General features: G+C 38.7%; 1 protein-coding gene across 2 annotated transcripts in view; it reads right to left on the minus strand.

The window, feature by feature from the left end:
• Positions 1-214: 214 nt before the first annotated feature.
• pappab (pregnancy-associated plasma protein A, pappalysin 1b) overlaps positions 215-22488 on the minus strand; it is a 66113-nt gene continuing 43839 nt past the window's right edge. The window contains exons 15-23 of one of the 2 annotated variants that reach the window (XR_006924766.1): positions 17926-18109; positions 17528-17735; positions 17017-17185; positions 16101-16248; positions 15844-15959; positions 12000-12071; positions 10754-10852; positions 5932-6183; positions 215-2403 (exon numbers count right to left, since the gene is read on the minus strand). Coding sequence is in view for 1 of the 2 variants with exons in the window: in XM_046842407.1 (XP_046698363.1) it covers positions 6079-6183; positions 10754-10852; positions 12000-12071; positions 15844-15959; positions 16101-16248; positions 17017-17185; positions 17528-17735; positions 17926-18109 (1101 nt within the window). In the remaining variant the exon portion in view is untranslated. Of the gene's footprint in view, positions 6184-10753; positions 10853-11999; positions 12072-15843; positions 15960-16100; positions 16249-17016; positions 17186-17527; positions 17736-17925; positions 18110-22488 lie in introns of both variants that reach the window. The other variant, XM_046842407.1, reaches the window with a different exon arrangement.

A 22488-nucleotide genomic window follows, 5' to 3' on the forward strand; every position in this document is an offset into this window, starting at 1 on the left:
TTCATCATTTTCATGTTTTTGTCTGCTTGACAGGAACATACACATTGGCATATATTTTATTAGAGCAGTTAAAATTTGGTGCTTTGAGTACAATTCTCTCATACTGAATGTCTCTCCACTGGATGTTCATCATGGCACCTCATTGCAAAGACTCTCTGAATATTAAGAATTAGAATTGTTGATCTCCACAATGATGCCGAGGCTATAAGAAGATCAGTAACACCCTGAAACTGAGTTACATTACAGTGGTCAGGGTCATACAGAGGTTTTTAAAGAAGGGTTCCACGCTGAACAGACCTCGCAAGGGCCCATCAAAGACGTTGAGTCCTTGTACTGTGTGTCAGGTGCAGAATCTACAAAAAAAATTATGCGAGTTATTATAAGTTCTGCCATAATTGCTTTAGAGGTTGGATAATTGCTGCAGAAGTGGAAGGTCCGCTTGTCAGTGCTCAGACCATACGCCTACACTGTAACAAGTCGGTCTGCATGGCCGGAAGTGTCTTCTAAAGCTGCCTCACAAGAAAGCCCACAGACAGTTTGCTGAACACCTGTCCAAGACCATGAATTACTGGAACCATGTCTTGTGGTCTGATGAGACTAAGATAAACTTGTTTGGCCCAGATGGTGTCCAGCATGTGTGGCGACACCCTGGTGAGGAGAACCAAGAAAACTGTCTTGCCTACAGTCACGCATGGTGGTGATAGCATCATGGTCTGGGGCTGCATGAGTGCTGCTGGTTACTGGGGAGCTGCAGTTAATTGAGTGTAACATGGATTCCATCATCTAAAATAAAAAGTGGAAAATGATCCCAGAATTCCATGCCCAGAAGGATTAAGGCAGTGCTAGATATCAATGGTACTCACAAAATATTGACACTTTGGACACAGTTTTAACGTTCACTTAGGGTGTACTCACTTTTTTTGCCAGCTATTTAGACAATAAGGGCTGTGTAAACCTGTACTGCTATAAAGCTGCACATTGACTGCTCTAAAATATATCTGTTTCATTTCTATAGTATTCTTCCTTTGAAAACATATAATAAACCGGTTGCTGTAATGTGAAGGGTATACTCACTTTTGTAATATACTGCATATAGATTTTTTTAAATCCTTAAAAAAAATCTTAAATAAAAAAATTTTATTATAAGATTTTGCATACATGATGTTGAACACAAGGGCATGAAGTATTTCCTCTTGATTGATGTAAACATGTTGGTTTGACTGTTACATTTTAAAATCTGTCATTTTGTTAAATAATTTTAAATATAGAAATATCAATATGTGGACATCACCTAATCTATTGTTATTTGAAGTTATGAGAACATGAGCTCAAAGCAGACTTTTAGCATTAATTATTTGAGAGTCTTTGGATACTAATCTGTGGAGTGCGTTTGAATGACATAATTTTTTATATGTGCTCTTCACGTTTTTAACCAACAGTAAAGACAAATGAACATAATTGATAATTGGTTTAATGCCTTAAATGGCCTTAAAGACACCCCAAGTTACTATGTCCTTACTTTTGGTACTGTTAAAACTGTTAGAACGCATACTTAAAATTTCAATAAATAAAACCTAAAATATATCGATAACCTAATCTGGGAAAAAAAGAAAGGCATAAAATTCAGTCCAATGATTGTTAGAGGTTCGATTCACTCTGGGAAACTGCACAAGGGCTTGTCTAGGTCTATATGCAGCCAAATATCATCTGCTAATCCGCCTTCAGCCTTCCTCTGCTTTTCTCGTGTGTTTTCAAGAATTTACATTAAATCACATGAAAACCTTCAGTCCCTGATCTTTTCAAAGTGGATGTCTGTAAAGCGGCCACAGGAAACCGACGCGCCCTCGAATATTCCCCCCCCAATTGAATACGCACGTTGAATTTAAAACAGGTCGAGACTTCAATGGCGCAAAAGGGGAGCTTTGTGCAGCTTTTCCCATCTGACATTTCTATAACATTTTACTTAAAGACGAGCAACATTTCTGTCGAGACGGGTCATTCCTTCAGTCTGTTTAAAACTGACGGAGAGAGAGATAGAGTGAGAGAGAGAGAGAGAGAGAGAGAGAGAGAGAGAGAGAGTGAAAAAGTGGAAGAGGGGGAAACTCACAAACTTTTAATAACACCAAGTAATGTTTACATCAGAGACATACAAAAATAACTTAAATGAACACTGTGTAAATATAAATTAAAAAAAAGCAACCACATTCTTAATAAATAATTATATTATTTACAACATTGTATATTGCTAAGTGACTTAAATTACTCAAATACTGAATAAGTAGAAGCAGCAAACATTCCAAGCATGAGGTACAGCAAAAGGATCCTGTTGACTTTACAGTAGAAAATGGTTTCTCTTCAGACATTTACATCAGGCTTCACTTGTTTCAATGTAGACTTTTATGGCTTTAAAGAAAAATAAAAATACAAGCTATACATATCTTTTTTGGCAGAAAATAAAAGCAAACATTTACTGCAAAAAAGAACAGAAGTGTGATGTGCAACCCGGTTTTGATACTGCTTCGTGAAGATACATGGGAACTGGCATTTGTCCTAGGCACTCTCTCCAAGTGATACATTTTATATATATATATATGTATGTATGTTTGTATGTATGTATGTATATATATATATATATATATATATATATAAATAAAGCAGCAGTATTTTTGTATTACGTTCAATAGCATACAGTCTAACACTGAGGATAAACACATTTATAAAGACTTTAATATCGCATGGTATACTGATAAATTGAGAACAGTTTGAATGCTAAAAAAGTAGCTCACTACTCTACTGCCCTACCTACATGGTCTTTTCACTCTTTTTATTACCATGCGGTTTCTACCAGTGCTAGGGTTGTTCTATAGGTTAGCTGTAGTGGGGATAAAGCTGAAGTGTTTTTTTTCTTACGTTTTTTTTTTTTCCTTTACATTTCGGTGGTAATATTTATATAAAAAAAGGACCAAAAAGAATTACATTTTGATGGACTACTCTACGAATTTTAGTTCACGTACAGTTTACCTGTCTGACCATAGCAGCCTTTGTATGTTAAATATATCTTTTTTTTTTTTTTCGTAAGCTTTTTTAATCATTGACAAACAACTTTACAAGGACAAGTGCAGTAACTGAGGTCAATGCTTAAAAAAAAAACAGTACAGAATTTTAATGATACAGTTTAAGAATGCACCACCGAATCCAAAGACATAATAAAAATTTCCTACAAACTACATCGATCCCAAGACAATCTATCCCATTTATTTCTGTTGTCACAGTTACTTCCAGATATTTCCATAAAAACGTATTTGCCGAGATCATGTGCTGAACTGACACAGCCAGTCTGTGCTGAATGTGCAGTCCTGCATTTACGCAGCTATGTATCAACATCTACTGCTGTTCCCACATTATCAGTAACAGATGCACAAGAGGAAGCCGCAGTGTGTTCGCGTGTGTGTGTGTGTGTTGGGGGGGGGCAAGGTTCATGGACGCTGTGCAAGATAAATGTCTCTGTGCCATTCGGCAGCTGGATGAGGTCATATTGTGACTGTGCACACGGATGGATAGAAGGGGCATGTAGCACTACAAGATATTACTTTAAAATGCAGGCACAGGCCAGTCTACTAAATATTTGAAATATAACCCTTTAATGGCATTTGATCGCTTCAAAAAGATGTGATTAAACCCTGAAATTAGTTTCTGAACTCATAGGAATGAACATTGATCTATATATACACTGTATACTGATTATATACAGTACTAGGAGTACTTTCAAATTTAGACTATACGTTACAACCCTTTTTTTTTCTCAATTGTTTTAATGCGTAGACACAAACTGCAAAGACTTGACTTTTGACTTAATTTGCTATTGACTACAAAAAATCTCTGATGCTAACAGGAGAACTATGACCAGTTGTTTTTATTTTTGATTTTTGGGGGTTTTTTTTGCGCTCAATATTGCAGAGATACAAATAGAACATCTAGAATAAATCTTGTACAAATTGGTACCATGTTTTTGCGACAGTATGTCACTCTGGAAGATAAAACAGGCTTCAGGAATGACAGCTACTGTCTGTTTGGAGTTCTTTCCTCCATGTCCGTATGGTTTCCACTGGGGTTATCTGGTGTCCTTATATCTTCTAAAAACATAACTTGTGGACTGTCTATGATAAAGTATTCTATGGAATAGACTGGTATACTATATATACATGGTGTAGTTTTGTCACATTTCCAGGACAGGCTCCAGATCCATCACAAGCCTGATTAGAATAAAGTGGTTAATAAAGACAAATGATTGAATAAATTAATTGTACATGCTTACAAATAAGTAACTGTATAATGTTTACTCCTAAAATCTAGCAAAAATCACTTTTAAGTGGACTAACTGCCATTATAATTTGTGATAATACCTACTGCTGAGTGTATTTAGGGTATTTTTTGACCTTCCCTAACCAGGTTCATACTTATGGCCATTCTGGTTACCTGAAAATAGAGATTTATGGAGCATCTGCATGACATTGCTTGTATTTTACCGGTCAACTGTGATACATTTGATTGTGATTCTGTCTAAAGTTTACTTCATAGAGCTGTCAAATTAGTTGGAATACTGTAGTCAGGGTGGCATAATGACAACGGATGTCAATAATTGTTATTGAATACCGTATAACTTTTGAACTGGTTTAGTCAAATAACGCTCAAATACGCTGCAACTCTAGCTAAAGTCAAATAAAGGATATGCATATTGCATCTACCTCAGCACAATACTATCAGTCAGCAGGTCTCATAGCAGCGTATCTCTCAGACAAAACTTTTTATGCACCTTTAAATTTCTAGTTTCGTATGTTATGCTTGGTGTGACAGTACGCTATTATTGTGTAAGATTTTGTTAAAAACAATATGTTATAAGGCCAAATATATTAAATATAGTTAAAAATCCTAGATGTAAGATATAATGCATATATAAATCTTATATGTAATATGTAATCCTGCTGTCTGATAAATACAGTAAGAATAAATCTGTGTTTAATAGCTTGATTATGGCAGGAGGAGGTAAAATTGGTTTTACACCTTGTACACACTCTGTAGAGAGATCTCAAGCAAGAAATCTAGCACCATCAGCCATGATTTCTGTTTTTATCTCCCTTCTCTTGATCTCTTGGTCTCAATTACACACCTCTAGAACTGGTTTTACGGAATGAATGTCTCTTTAAACAAACCCATTCCTTCAAACAAATAATAAAAAAAGAATTATTACTCTTAAGATTCAGGTGTGTACATTTCTTGCTGATTTACAGGTTTTCTTTTCGCTGATTTATTGCTTCCCTGTAACATCGTCCGATGCATCATGGAGAGACATCGTCATGTTTCCTATGTTTTGCACAGTTCAGTGCTGCTTTTGGCTCTTGAAACCCTCTTGTCAAAATGCCTCGGAAGTGCTAGTCTCCTTTAAAGAGGATTGGACTTGTCCTATGCTGTAGCAGACCATTTGTTGTTAAACCTATCAGTGGACAATTTATAGATGTGGGTGGGAGAATTTTTTTTTTTTTTTTTATGAATAGCTAAATCAATTGCTCAGAAGTGTCATCTTTGGAATTTTCAAGACTGCAAGCTTTACTTGTCATTATTTTCCTGCTTCCTGTTGGCCATATTAATAAGAAATGGATTCTCTTAAAAACAAAACAAAACAATGAAAGCATGAACCTATTTTCTCTCTTCTGCATTCTATTTTGCTGCAATTGTGCCATACATAAAATGATTATGGAATAGAAAACAATAAAACTGTCAAGTTTGGGCTTGTGTCCAGCTTGTACTGATGATCTTTCTGGTTTGTTTGTTTTTATTGAGCTTGTTCCTAAAATGCGTTACTTTCCATCCACAACTGAACCCTATTTAGCATTTTATATTGTAGTGTGTTGTTTTGGTTGTTAAGCGGCATACCATAGTGGGCAGGGGCTCATCGGCAGGCATGTCAGGGTGCAGCATGAGTGGAATGGCCCTCTAGTAAGCAGCATGGAGAGAGAAAGGTTTTTTGTTTTATTGTTTTTTTCCCCGTTTGGGTACCGGCAGACCTCCAGTGGCCCAGCCTCAGCCCAGCGTACGGTGTCGAATCCCTTTATTGTTTTCCTGTGCATTAGGGTCTCGACATGCACAGTCTTCTTTGGTGTCACAAGACATGGGGAATGGAATCACCTGGAAAAGAGCCACCCATTTTAACAACACAACCAGAAAAGGCGTTTTTTCTATGCTTTAAAAAAACCTGCATAAATCCAACTTTCAGAAGTATAGTAAAACATGTGTAAGGTCTTGTGTCACTTTGCGTGTAAACAGCATAGTAGTGCATTGTTTGCAGCCCCCTCTTGTAAAGTTTACACATCTGTCAAAATGGACATAGAAGGGCAGCAGCAGGACATGGTCCGAGGTTGAAAAAAAAAGAAAAGGAAAAAATAAAGCACACATATGGGAACTGAGGAACAAGGGCTCTCTTGTGTAGGGAGCAGTGGAAGAAGGAATGGCCTCATATTGCCCTGAGAAACACCCAGGGTTTCCCTCTCAGTGTCCACATACACTATAGGGGATTTTCCCAAGTATAAATCTGGCTCATTCATTCCGGCCCACAAGCTCTAGCTGACAACTTTCCGCCATCATCATGTTCCTTATTACAGTTCTCCAGTCATTAAGTGTATGCGTGCTTGAGCAAATGTGCAAAAAAAAAAAAATTTTTATTGCCCTCAAGCATCTTAACAATTGTTTCGGGAAAAAAAAAACAGCTCATAAGACCAAAAGCCATTATGCATGATTTCTGGGCTGCAGGTTTGTTTTGGAGACGTAATTATCACAACCTTGGCTAATAGCAGAAATGACTGTCCAGAGACACGTCTGTGAATAATTTAGGGGGAAAAAAAAGTAATTCCTTGAGACTGAAAATGAAATAAAAAAAACAAACAAACAAAAACAGAAAATACACGAAAAGGGCACAATAATGACTGCATGCTTCAGGCAGCTTTCCTGCTCACTGGTGATTATTATCTTAATTATATAAATATAATGCATTTTAACACGACAAACACGAACAAGAGTCAACAATGCAATCAAGGTGAGACTTGGGCATGCAATATCCAGAGAGGTCATAAACCCTACACTAACGTTTTTTAAATCTAAAAGCCACTAGATGTTCTGACAACAACTAACCTTATCCATATTGACGTCACTTTTTTTGTTTATCAGAATTTAGGGAGATATGCTTTTTTGTTGATAGTCTCCTTGGGAATATTGTGAGCCAAAAGGCAGTTGTCTCCTAGCCAAAACATTTGAGGAATAAATAACAATTGTACAGAGGAATAATTACATAAATTTAAGTCAAGTCTCGAGGTATGTCCAAAAATACACAGAATCATGTAATCTTTGTGTTTTTTCACTAATTAATATTTAAATAATTTGGGAATTACTAATATATAATTATATTTAAAAAAATTACTTAACATACAGACATTTTTTTTTAAATAACTGGCAACAAAAGTGAGTTCACCCTAAATGAACATGTCAAAACTGTGTCTGAAATGTCAATATTTTGTGTCAACATCGACCACTGCCTTAATTCTCCTGGGTATGAATTTCACCAGAGCTGCACAGGTTGTTGTTGGGATCCTCTTCCACTCCTCCATAATGACATCAAGGAGCTGCTGTATGTTAAACAAATAACTCTTCTCCACCTCTCGTCATGAGGTGCTCAGTAGGGTTCAGGTCTGGAGACATACTTGGCTACTCTATCACCTTCACCTTTTGCTTAATCAGCAAGACAGTTCATCTTGGCGGTGTGTTTGGGGTCGTTATTGTGTTGGAAAACTGCCATTCGACCCAGTTTCTAAAGGGAGGGCATCACGTTCTGCTTCAGAATATCACAGCACATGTTGGAATCCATGTCTCCCTCAATAAACAGCAGCTCCCCAGTAACCAGCAGCACTCATGCAGCCCCAGACCAAAATGCTACCACCACCATGCTTTACTGACTATAGGCAAGACACAATTTACATGGTTCTCCTCACCATGGCATCGCAACACATGCTGGACATCATCTAAGCCAAACAAGTTTATCTTAGTCTCATCAGACCACAGGACATGGTTTCAGTAATTCATGCTCTTGTACAGGTCATCTTCAGCAAACTGTTTGTGGGCTTTCTTGTGAGCAGCTTCAGAAGAGGTTTCCTTCTGGGATAAAGATCATGCATACCGATTTATTGCAGCTTGTGGTGTTTGAGCTCTGACAAGCGGACCTTCTGCTTCTGCAACCTCTAAAGCAATGCTGCAGCACTCATGCATCTGTTTTTTAAGCAGCTTTTGCACCTGACGCACAACACCAGGACTCAACTTCTTTGATGGACCCTTGCGAGTGGAACCCTTCTTGGAAAACCTTCCTGACCACTGTACTTTAACTCAGTTTAAGGGTGAAACCAATCTTCCTATAGCCTCAGCATCTTGTGGAGAGTAACAATTCTAATTCTCAAATTCTCATGGCAAAGAGTCTTTGCCATGAGGTGCCATGTTAAACATCCAGTGGTCAGTATGAGAGAATGGTACTCAGAGCACCAAATTTGAACTGTATTAGAGACAAGATACAAAAATGTGTGTGTTCCTGTCAAGCAGACAAAAACGTGAACATGATGAATAGGACATGTGGCTTTGCATGGTTACACGACATACAGCTGTTATCACTTAGGGTGTACTCACTTTTGTTGGCAGTTATTTTGACAATAATGGCTGTATATTGAGTTACTTTCAGAGGACAGTAAATGCTATCCAAGTTAATTTCTATAGTATTGTAAAAAGGATAAAATGGTTGCTGTAATGTGAGGGGTGTAGATACTGTATGTATGTATATATATATATATATATATATATATATATATATATATATATATATATATATATATATATATATATATACACCAAGATCTTTTCCTCCCAAATGCTCCATCACTAGGGCATAATTACTCTCCCATAACAACTGCGAAAACCTGGTGGCTCACTGCAAACAGAAAAGCAACAGTGACACAAAGCATCCTAATGGTTTTGTGGGACTTGAGGAGCGCCAGGTCATGATGAGTAAAATTATATGGGCTGACATTTTGTGCATAAGATAACAGTGGAGGAAATTACTTCGCTTCAAGAAATTATATACTATATTATAGTATATACATAATTTCTTGAAGCAAAGTCATTTATAGTATAGTATAGTATAGTATAGTATAGTATAGATAGATTTTATATTATATAGATAGATAGAATTAAGTAAACATCAGGACACTGAATGTATCTTTTGGTATGTTTCCAGACAAATGGTTTTAATTGCCAAATGTGTGCCTTATGGTGGATTTTGGTGCAATGGCTCATCAGTAAAACAAATGTTTAGTGATTAAAAATGTTTTGTCTTTTTTTTTATTCTTATATCTGAGGCGTTATGAATAAATGTGTGTTGTGATAAAGGTTTTAATTTCACCTCTTTTATTTATATATAAAAAAAAATGATCAAACAAATGTGTGCTGCATTAATCACGTGTTAATAAAATGAGTGCTGTTAAAATGAATTTGTGTTAATGTGTTATTAATGTGTACATTTGACAGACCTATTTATAATAAAGAATTTCTTGAAGTAAAGTCACTTCCTACACTGTGATCTTATGCCCAAAATGTCAGCCCACATTATTGGACAGCGACGACTCATCATGACCTGGCCCTCCTCAAGTCCCACAGAACCATTAGGATGTTTTGTGTCACTGTTGCTTTTCTGTTTGCTGTGAGCCACTTGCACCAGGTTTTCCCAGTTGCTCATGGGAGAGTAATTATGCCCTAGTGATGGAGCATTTGGGAGGAAAAGACCATGGTTGACATCATTGCTTAGGGAAGATGTCATATATGTGATATATGCTGTGACATTGTGGAGTCTGTATTGAAACATATGTAATCTGTCCAGACTAACAATGCAGCTGGCAGATTATTGTTTTAGGCATCTGATATAAATCCTGGCCTAGACTGCCTAAGTTCTTGCTTTGGAAAAAAATGATCTTTAAAAAACAAAAAATTCACTAGACCACTAAAAGGGAAGTGAGGAAACTACTAAAATTGTAAACCACAAAACATGGTAGAACCAGCGTCATGTTAAGGCTTTTGGCAGTCATTTAAAATATTCAGGATGTCAGTGTGTAGTTTTTCACAACTTTTTTATAATATACTTGTCAGAAGAATCAATGATTTATTTGATAGAATCCTTTTTTAAAATAGAAATTAGGTTTAAAATGATTCATTTGTTAATATTATTATTTCTAATGAAGGCATAGCAGCAGCCATGCTTCATGCGAGTTCATATGTTTCTGTCAGCCAGGATGTAAAGCGGTCGTTCTTCCATTGTTAAAAGGAGGAGGATCAAGTAAAAAGATTTTGAGTGCACTAGGAAAAAATCCAGGCTTTTGTAGTAAGCAATTTTAAATATATGGCCTGCAAAATGAAACACATTCCTGGCTGGTGTTACATCTAATGAACTTTCATATGGAAATACTATATTTTCTCATTAATGAAAGCTATAAATTATACGCATTGCTCAATGAACAATAAGGAATCGGAGCGCTCCTCCTACGGTCATGTGACCTCAAACAGCATTTTAATAGCTTTATTTCCCCCCTGGATATGGTGTTGAAATAGCAAATAAAAGCTGGTTTGAAATTGTGGAAAGTAGATATATTTTTAAACCAACACAAAATAAACTCACCGTTTTAGTTTTGACAGTGGAATGACAGCAGTCTCCACCATCGTAGTTACAGAACGCTCGGTTGTTGATGGCATCGCAGTAGTTGTCACCCATGAACGGCTGCAGAAAAGAAAAAGTGAGAGAAAAACACATTTGCACAATAAATGTATTTTGAATGAAATGCAATGTTTACACGTGTCTTCGGAATGATCACAAGCATATGGCACGCACCCAGAATAAATGTGTCCTGTGCAATTACAGAGACAGAGCGAGAGAGAGATGATGATGATTAGTGAGAGAGAGAGAGAGAGAGAGAGAGAGAGAGAGAGAGAGCATTCACACATATACATCCACACCATGCAAAAATAGACACACAGAGTCTGTTGCAATAATGTCACCCTGGAAAAATCGAGTTAGTATTCCTGAGTCTGTGGACGGAGGCCTCGCTTAATTGGGAGACTATTAAACTTATATGTGTCTCCCTTGAGAGTTAGTATATATTTCCACCCTGACAGGCTCCAAAGGTTGCTCGGCACACCTGTGACCTTTATTTCGGGTTCGAAATCATCTCCCTGACATGACCTGACTTTTTCCACGGAACTGCCAATTAATTATCCTGTGGCTGAATGTGGGTCAGAATGTGGCTGATTCAAAAGACTCGCAATTTGGCACAAATAAAAAAATGTAAAACGGTGACGGGTGAGCTGCCATCACTGCCACATTTCCTTGCTGCCTTATTAAAGATGATTTGTAGGATGGTTTCTTCTAAAATAGTTTTCTGTGGGAATTCCTTTTTTTTACATTAAGGATGCGCTCAGTTTGCAGTATTTTCGTAGTAGTTTTATGTACATTACAGCACAGTGAAATTTTTTTTTCATGTATCCCAGCAATATTAGGAAGCTGGGCTCAGACATGATTCAGTGCCACTGGAACACAGACAGTGGCAGCTTGACGATAGCCGGGCTTAAACCCCTGACCTTCTGGTCAGTAACCCAGAGCCCTAACCACCTTCCCACCGTGTGCACATTACAGTACACAGTGTGTATGTTAGTGAGGATTTTAGCCTTATAATTTCTTCTTTTAACAAAAAGGCTTTTGCAAATTCAAGGTTCACATATCTAACCAAAACACATGTTGCCGTATTTGCTCATTTAATTGCCACCATTTCCAATACAAAAAGGCAAAGAATAGTATTGGTGCCTTGCTGATATGATTTCATTTGGATGTGAATGCAAAAAAAAAAAAAAGGTCACATAATAAAACTTACCTCACAACCTTTTATGCAATGGAGAATGTCTGGGCTTGGATACCACTTCAGCACAATTGTGCATACAATACTCTGCAAAATAAACATAAATATTAAATTTTTTTATACATATACTGTTCCAGTTTTGTGTCTAGAAATACAGTGAGTAATAATAAGCAGTGGTGGATGAAGTACACAAACCACTTTTACTTGAGTAAAGAAGAGATATTAAAAATATTACTCCTGTAAAAATAAAAGTGATCCCTTTAAACTTTCACTTGAGTAAAAGTACAAAAGTATTTGCATTTAAACATAAGTATCCAAAGTACTATGAGTTATTATGGCTATAATGTTCCTTTTGTCATTTTTGTCACAAGACTCTTCCTCGATCAACTCAGTTCCCTTTCAGGAACTCGAACTGCGTCAACAACGTTTTGGGAAAGCTACCCGTTGTCCACGCTCTGAATCACGTGTGTAATCTGTCCAACAGAGAGGCGCATATAAACTAGGAAGCTATAAAACATGCATGCGGTGAAGCCAACGCTAGCTTTTGTTTGTTCAGGAAGCGCTCTGTGTGTTTCTGTGTGAGAGAAAATAAACTTATAAAAAAAAAAAAAAAGAAAGAAAAAAAATTATATATATTTAAGATGGAAAAAAAAGCAAGCGTGACTTCCGGCTGTGACTGTGCACTTTCCCTTCTCGCGGCTCTGGCCCCGCTGTTGCTGAGGCAAAGGATGTCAGACGTCAGAGGTCATGGGGCTCGCAAATGTATCTGGCAGAGGGCTTGGAGATGGGCTTTCTTCCGCCTCACCTGCCGGATCCAGTGCTCTCTTTTTGGGTTCAAAAGCACGCCGTTCGGCCGTTTCTTCCCCAGTAGAGGAAGTGCTGTGCTCCACCTCTCTTCCTCCGAGAAGGGGGAGGGCATGGAGACTAGCGAGCCCGCTGACTGAGAAGCAGAAGCAGCATATGCCTAGTAAGCTGGATGAACACTTTCCGAGCCCCTCCATACTACCTCCACGCCGGGGTCTTCCCTTTTTCCCCCCAATCTGCACACTGAGGTGTCCAGATCCTGGAGCAGCCCATACTCTGCCCGCCTCTTCACCCCTAACATTTCCCTCTACGCTAACGTTTTTCCCTTAAGGCCCCAGTTCTGCCCACCAAGCCCTTGCGATCCACTTCGGTGTTGGTTTTGCAGGCATACCAGGCTGACCCGATGCGAGAGTTGGATGAGGGGGTGAGTTTTGGGGCTGACAAAATCCAGGAGCTACGTCGTTCTACCTAGCTCTTAGGGCCACTAAAGAAACGGCTAAGGCCGTTGGTCAGTCCATGTCAGCACTAGTAGCGTAACAAATTACTTTGTTACTGTCCACCACATCGAATAAGATAAAATTTTGAAGATTCCTAAGCAAGCATGTCATGTGGTAAACATCCTGGTTTTTGTCTCCAAGGACAAAATACAGAGAGTTAAAAACTGGGCTTGTCATATGTTATCTAGTATAGATTTAAGAGTTTGGGGTGGCGGGGGAACCATTAAATGTAAGGAGTGCTAACAGGCTGTGGATCCTGAGTTAGCACAGGTAGAGAGGATGTTTGGTGAGGCAAAATGACATGCTCTGGGGGAACTCCAGCAGCCATGAAGAGTGGAAAAGGCTAAACATAAACATAACATTTCCAAGAAAGCAGGAATTTGCCCACTATTCCAGAGTGGCTTCGGGTGGTAAGGCTTGGCCTGGGCAAACCTGACACAAACACACACTTACACGCACACACACACACACACACACACACACACACACACACATACACACACACACCATTCAGTGTCACACAGAGGACCCAGGCAGCATGTTTACTCAGGTCTAATTTAAACCGTCTGCTCCTGAAACTGTGCTTGTTTTTATAGTTACTCTGAAGGTCTGGGTCGGACAAGCACTACCTGCTTCCTTTACAAATAGATTTTTTTACTCGCCCTATCAGAGGGCCGTTCTTCTGGAACATTAACATGTTCCAGTGGAGTCGTTTTAAGTCTGATTTTTTAATGATGCAAATGGGGCATAAACCTTCCAATTCATCACATGAAATAATTTTTCCTGGGTCTATCCACACATGCACTTGTCACAGGGCCGGTGCGGGTCTGAAAGCGGTCAAAAGCGGAACCTTTCGCACACTCGTACATCCTCTGCAATTTTCAGATGGCGTTGGTGAGTTCGACATAGTGGTAAATGAAAGAAAGTAAATGTAATACATTCAGGCTTCTCAAATGTTCTCAACAAATGTTTGGAGGTGCAGAAAGGAAAAACATTAACAAAACACACACACACACACACACACACACACACACACACACACACACACACACACATATCAGACTACCTTTTAACTACTTGCAGGCATGACATGAGGCAAAAACACTATTCAATTCAAGCAGGAATAAATCAGTGCCATCATAAATCATAAAGATAGACTTTCACTTTCTCAAGCCTTCGACCCTTTTCAGGGCCTCCAGCTGTTTATTCATGGTGTCCAATAGCTTTTTATTCAGCACTATTGAAATTGTGTGAAATTGTTTCGTTTGCCACAAAAAACAACGAAAGGTTCAGGGCAGGCCTTCATTTTGTTTGCCATTTCATGAATCTAAACAATGAGTCATTTCCTTAGGCCAAAGTATTTTTTTTTAAGGCTAGACTGGTGTCTGTGGTCTTCTTCCATCGGCAGAACAAGCACTGAGGAGTTCTTCCAGACAGAACTGAGCAGGGCAGATAGGAGAGATTTGATCATAGTGCTAAAGGAAGGACAACCACCTACACCCAAAGTCACCTTCTTAAAAGTGAACGAGTTAAAAAGGATATAGTTTGTGAGAATGACGGCTTGTAAGTCCTTATGGTTTGAGGGCAGTCAGAAGTGATGTCACGGTTAACGTCTAGCCCTTGCCTCTTGTCCGGCGTGGTGGTCAGACAGTTGTAATGGGAAATTCATTCTCAGGGAAATAATAGCTCGGCTTTCCAGTCACCCGCCACACAAAGGTGTTCCAGGCCAGGTCAGAGAAAAGAGGAACAAAGATGTGCATCCTTCCTGTCTGAAAGCTCATGTCTGTGTCTGAGCCATTTTTTATGATGGAGGTTTTTTTGACTAGGTCAGACTCTGACTCTTACTTGCAAAAATATTACATTGTATGCCACTGGAAAAGTAGTAAAACATATAATGGTTTCACGGAAAAGAACCAGCTGGCAGTTATGTGTAAGGAAGTAACGAAATCTTTTTTTTTGTATCTTTAGTCCTGCTGTTCTTTTCTAACCATTTCTTTACCATTTTAAAACACAGTGAAAAGGGCAAAAGGATAATGTCGTGTGTGTGTGTGTGTGTGTGTGTGTGTGTGTGTGTGTGTGTGTGTGTGTGTGTGTGTGCGTGTGTGTGTGGTCCAGTCAAATTGGTCTTTCTTCTGCCTGATAAACAAAATGACACATGGAATTTTGGCACTAATTGAACAAAGCATTTCTCTTTTTCTACCTTACTGGAATTTGCTCATTTCCAGGCATTATTTGTCATCAAAAAGCCTGTGTTTATTTCCCCCCCTTTGTTCGGTTATTTTATTGGCAATGCTGTTCTAGTTTATTATGAGGATTAGTTTTATCATTACACAGCCATATATACTTAAATAGAGTTCCTAAGCTGTAGACCTATTTAAGCATCTTATAATGATTTATCATGATTAACATTTCACAAACTCACAGAGACCTCTAAAAAAGTCTGTACATTAAGTAAACATGACTCAAACACAAACTGCACAACACACTTCAAGATATACTTAATGATATTATTTAATGACTGGCAGGAAAATAGTATAATACCAGATTTTTGACTGCACCTTAATTCTCTTGGGGTTTCTCCAGTGATCTTTCACTAAGGCATTCACAGATAAATTCCTGGGAAGGAGCACCACACTGCTACCAGCGTCTCTGCACGTCAGCTCACACTGCTCCCCTGTTATATACACACAAACCTCCGAAATCATTATAAGTCACAAAAATTATCTAGCTGTTCCAGATGCAGTTCACTTATCCTTAGCTTATTTGAACTAAATTGATTAAACTATGACTTCAGATGGAGTGTGTTTGTCCATACCGATGCCATGCCCCCTGCTGCAGCTGAGGTTGATGTCTGGGCTCAGGTTCTGAGGGAGGGAGCAATGGCCTTTTAGCTGGGGACAAAGCTGGAATGAACCAGTCCAGTTCCCGTCCTTTCTACACCGGATCACAGTGGTGGAGGATGTCTGGAGGAGAAAGTCAGGCTCATACCCATTAAAGACATTTACATTTACATTTATGGGATTTGGCAGATGCCCAGAGCGACTTATAACGGAGCAGTTAAGGGCCTTGTTCAAGGGCCCAGTAGATGCAATTCAGTGGTGCTAAGATTTGAACTTGTGACCTTCCAATCCAGAGTCTAATGCCTTAACCACTGAGCTACAACCTCCCACATTATAAGCACAAGTTAATTTAACCATGTTGAGCCAGCCCATAGAATGATCTTGGTACTGATTCAATTACACTTAATCTTAATATATATTCTTAATAATACCATATTTTTGTATATGACCATAATCATATCATATAATTAAAATATGGTATTGCAGGAATACAATTTAATACTGTATTTTAATTATGTGTCATTTTGACTCTATAAGGCTACTATTCAATATAATAGTTCACTCAGAATATGCTAATACAAATCGCGCTCATGTCTGACTGTAACCGTCTGGTCGCTAGCTAGCCAGCTAGCAGCAATGGATGGCATGAGGGTATTAGCATAGATGTAAAACCACACAAATGGAGGGTTTTTTTCGCCATTTTTAAAATGTTTATTGAAAATATTTATCGGGTTCTTTCTGGAGAACCACTTTATAGTGGATGCTCTTTGCTAACACATCATGAATTGAGAAAATGATTGCGAGAGAAGAAGTTATAAGAAAACAAAGCAAATAGTGAGCAGAAGGTTTTAGAGGTGACAGATTTTCAGGGGCGGTGCTACAGTAACTTACCATGCGTTTGGCCTCGGGACAGCTCATCCAGCATTCACTATTGAACTGGAAACCGTTAGTACACTGGTAGCTGCCGTGAAAGACTGGTGGTGGTGGCTCGCACGTCACTGGCACACACATGCCCAGTTGCCAGGTACCGTTCTCTGTACACTGTCGCGTAAATGAGCGTCTGTAGATGAGTGAACAAAATGAATGAATAAATCCCAATGTACACCAAAACATCAACATAATTTTGGAGTAAAAGCCATTTACTTAAGCACATGTTTTGTGTTCAGTAAACTTTCTATTTTGCACATGTATTAACTCTTTTCTTTCCCTTTTTTTTTCCCTAATAAAGGTGAATTTACTTTGGCATCATTATTTAATATTGAAAAAATACTTAATGATTGTATAATGATAATAATAACTCAGTGATGACTCTTCATTGTGTATAATTTGTTTCTATTCTCAGTTTGTACATCACACTAATCATAACAGTCAGTTGGGATCTTCAGAGCTGTAAGAAACTCACCTTTTGGGGTTGTCAGCACTAGGCACATGGTAGCCCGGTTTGCACTTGTACTTGCAGAAAGAGCCGATTTTGAGGCCACTGGCATTGCAGCGTTTAGTTTGCAGAATAGCATTGGGGATGGAAGGAGGCATGGGACAGCGCAGCTCACACATAGCCTCTGGGAAGGACCACATGCCATCCTCCATACATGTCAACACGTTATTGCTGCCTGTAAGAAATCAACCTTCTCAGCTTATTCATATTCTGAAAATCAGTGTCCTGGCTGGTGGAATGTTAACAGAATTGTTCTTCTATATACATTTAGCTACCACTTAATGAACCAAACTTATACATCTTACACATATTAAAAAAAAAAAGACATTCTGTCATTTCAAGTTGATCTATTTGGCTGTATATACCTATTAACTGGGCTGGGTGCATACACTGGAAAGTACACTTCTTGCCATAGGTGGTGCCTTGAGTGAAGCTGAAATTAGCTGGGTGTACATGGTACTTGTCTGGGCGTCCACAATCCACTGGTTCACAGGACACCTGTTTGTTCCATTTCCCATCAGCACAAGTCAGGGTGGCCATAGAGTCCAACTAAGGAATAAAAGCTACAAATATCAGCATTTTCTTCTATCTAAGCATGATTGCCACAGAAAAGTGTGACAAGAATAGACAAAAATAGAAAAAAAACTCTTCCCCTTCCTCAATAAAAAAAGTTATTGTGTCTGTGATGGATCTCTTAATGAGAATTAGCAGCGGTCATTGCAAAGGCAGCCGCCGATAATAAATTGGCGTGTGCAGTGTATAAAACTGTCAGGAGCAAAGGCAGCGAGAGTCAGGGGTCATTTTGCCTGATTTAATAAGTCATTTCAAGAGTGCGGAATTCCTGTAAAGACATTAGTAGAGCTCCATCAGAGCTGGTGGAAGATCTGGACCAGCCATACTCTTTTTTTTCCCTTTTTTGTGTCCAAACACCACCATTGTCTTCTCCCCCCCAAAGAGACCACAGTGGCAAGCAGGCAATAAAGCCTGTCCAACAAATGTCAGTTCACTGGTTGTGAAATAGATCAGCAAAATTCCTGTTAAACGCAGGGCAACAGCAAGACGTGGTCTACTCTGACGGGAAATCATTCAGCCTCTAAAGCCTTCTCTCATCAAGGCATCGTTATCACCCTCGTGTGTTGCAAAATGCAGTGTTTGTTGGATCATTAGTGTCCATATGAACTTTTTATTAAGTAAAAATAAAAGGAAAATGCTTTTGTGCACTGGACAAATAAACCTCCACTAAGCAAAACATTTATTTAGTGACCACTCAGTTTTAGTAAATGTTCTATAATTCATAAGTATTTGGATAGTGACGATCTTTTGATTGTTGTAATTTCTCTATTTACCACCACAGTGACTTTGGAATGAAGTGAACAAGATGTGATTGTATGCTTTCAGCCTGCAAAGACTTTATTTGCATCCGCACCTTTTTGGACTGCATATTGAGAATTCTCATAAACAGATGCCAGATGCAAATTCAACACTTGGAATCAACTCAAGAGACCTTTTGATTTCTTTAATTTGTCATGAAATATCAAGAAAATATCTCACACTTGGCCATTTGTCAGTCAGCTCTCTGATCACTTTTGAGCTTGTGAACATGGAGAGAATAGAAAAATAATGTCTGTAATACAATATATTGTATATCTTTGTTAAATTGCTTACATTTATGATGAAAATCTACACATATCATATTGTCATTTATATCTTGATTGCTCCATTTAAAATCCAGTCTGATCGTCTACAGAGGCAAAATGCAAATATAAATCATACTGTCATTAGAATTTTTATTTCGTTTTTCAAGACGAGATATAAAACTGCTTGTAAATTTTGGGATTGTTAGCAAATTGAAACCAATAAACCATTTTGAAGTAACAATAACTATTTTGAAGTTCTGGCATTTATAAATGTGCTCTTAGGGACGTACTGTTGATTCGGGGTTGTAAGCAAACAATAGGGACACACTCTATTTGATCACACTCAAAGCATTGGGGAGTAGCAGTGTGTATACACAAAGTCCTTCTTTTTCAGTGAAACACAGAATAAAACATGCTCCTCTTACACAGATCTCTTAATTTGTTTATGACAAGGGCCAAAAGACTGGTCATAAAAAGAGATGTCAGAGATGTTTGTTGAAGCAGATTCTGTGAAGCCCAACAGTTTTTGCTGGCAAGCAGTAGATTATTGTGGCAAATGTTCTTTTACTCACATCCACAAAACTAAACACAGAAGGGAACTGCATTTTTGTTGTGTTTTGACCCCAGTCTCTCTAGCTTTTCTCTCTCTCTCTCTTTCCCCTCTCAAATGGCAGATTTAAGGCAGTCTGGAATGCAGCACGGCCATGGAATCCAATGCTTATCTAATGTTCTGTACCCTCTCAGGATATATACCAGCACCTAAAACTAAACAAAACAGCAGGAAACAGTTGAAATGCAATCCAGATCCAGCTCCAAAACTTGCCCTCTTTTTCTGCTTTTTCTTCTTTCCAGCCATGGACTCTTATTGAAAACAGCTCAGTGGTGAGACAGTGATTTTCCATATTTCAGGTGAATAGTTTATATATATATATATATATATATATATATATATATATATATATATATATATATATATATATATATATATATATATATATATATACACACACACACACAAATTTATCTTAATATTTATTTGAGACATAAACCTACAAATGCACCAAACAGCCACAAAGCTGAAAAAATGGGCATGTGTAAGGGTTTGATTGCCATTTATAAAAGGTCAATTTGTATCTCAAAAATTGCAGGTCCATTACAGCCCATGTGTAGAGGCAGAATGGTCAGAATGCCTATGCTGACTCCTGACCACCAGAACATGCACCGACAAGAATCATGTGAACATCACGTCACGTCAAGTAGCTTTTTATTCTTATTTCAACCATATATATCTGACCCAAAACACAGTGAAATGAAACAACGTTTCTCCAGAACCCTGGTGCTACATAAAACAACATAGAGCGACATCACACAACATAGAGCTGCATAACAGAACACAAAGATAAGGACTAAAGTAAGTTACTTTACGTATCAGAACTGAACCAGAGTAAGGCCTGGTCTGATAAGTCTGTGCTTTTCTGAGGAAGATATGGAACCAGGATGCAATTAGGGAGAAGGACAAGTTTCTGCGGGAATCCATTGGGTCCTGGCCTTCATATGGTTGTTCCATTGATATGTGGGGAAGTGGTAGCTCAGTGGTTAGGATTTTGGCATTCTGTTCAGAAGGTCATGAGTTCAACTCCCACCACTATTAAGCTGCCAAGCTGGGTATTTGAGGAAAGCCCTTAGCCTTAAGTTGCTCAGTTGTATGAATGAGAAAATTGTAAGCCACTCTGAATAAGAGCATGTGTCAAATGGCATAAATATTATACATTACTGTTTTTATAAAAAATATTGCAGACCAAGTGCAGAATAATACTCTCTGCCACCTACAGTAATTTCTCAGGAATTGTTTGAGGAACGATCACAGAGTTTAAGGTGTTGGCTGGGCCTCCACATTCTCCAGATCTCAATCCAACTGAGGTTCTGTGGGATGTGCTGGAAAAACTAAACTCAATAATGGATGTCCTACATCGCAAACTTACAGGACTTATTTTTGTGCCAGATACCACAGCACATCATCAAAGGTCTCCTGGAGTCCATGCTTGGGGGTCAAAACTGTGTTGATGGCTCTTAAAGGAACACAATATTCAGCAGGTGGTTTTAATGTTATGGCTGATTGGAAAAGGTGTCAAGTTATATAGAGGAAGCATCACTGTTCAGCTAATAAAACCACCCCGAGGAGAAAGAAGTACATAAACAAGGCGTCAGAGGATCCCCTCCATAGAACCTTCAAAACCCCAGTTATAACTTTCTATCTTGTTTGAAAGCCAAACCCCACACTGTATCAACAGTCATTAAACAAACAATCCAAGCTGTAGGGGGGTGTCAGGAGCCTGGCCCGGGGAAAGAAGGTGTCCGACATAAAAACACTCGTCATCGAACACACACATATATACGTGATGAGGGGGCCGTTTAAATACCAAACATAATTTCGCAAAGTGTACATGCACAATGCACACAATGACATACTGAATGACACACACACACAAGTACACAAACACAATGTTCTAGAATTAGACATCGTTGCTCAACAGGCTGTCACTGGCTGCCACCTCCTCTTCTTCCTCCTCCCTCTCCTCCTCCTGCTTCCCTCACAAAGCAAGGAATGGCAACTGGCAACATGTCTAGTTTGGGAAGCGACGTGGAGTTGAGCAGGGGTGTCTGCGTGCAAGGAGGTTCCTTCTTTTAAAAATTTACAGCTTCTGATTTCTCCTCCACTGAGAATTTAACTACCACTGACTACTGTGCCTAATTCAACACAGATGCCCCTGTTGCCTGTTGGACTTTCTTTAGCACCCCACCCTAAGATTTTTTTCTCCTTTTGGTCACACACACACACACACACACACGTCTTGCTATCCTTGTGAGGACCTTCCACTGACACCATATTAATAAACCTAATTAAAGCAACCAAAGTATTAGCTACGCAAAGGTAAAATGCCAGATTTTGTGTTTTTGTGATGACGTTTGGTCCCCGCCGACATACAAAAGCAAATCCACGAAAACACACACACACACACACACACACACACACACACACACACACACACACACACACACACACACACACACACACACACACACAGTTGGAGAAAAAAAAAGAAAAACAAGACACGGAAAGTAATCCTTGAACTCTCCATTCGCATTTCTGGACTGCCCAAATGTTGTTGTTTGTCTAATGGTGATTTTCAGGACATGTTCTGCTTTCAATAACACCCTGGCAAAAACAAGTGGTGTGCCGCCAGGATACAGAGGCCACAAATGACACTGCCCTCGTTGTGATGTGGCACC

The sequence above is a fragment of the Silurus meridionalis genome, chromosome 27, assembly GCF_014805685.1.
Source record: "Silurus meridionalis isolate SWU-2019-XX chromosome 27, ASM1480568v1, whole genome shotgun sequence".
NCBI lineage: Eukaryota > Metazoa > Chordata > Actinopteri > Siluriformes > Siluridae > Silurus > Silurus meridionalis.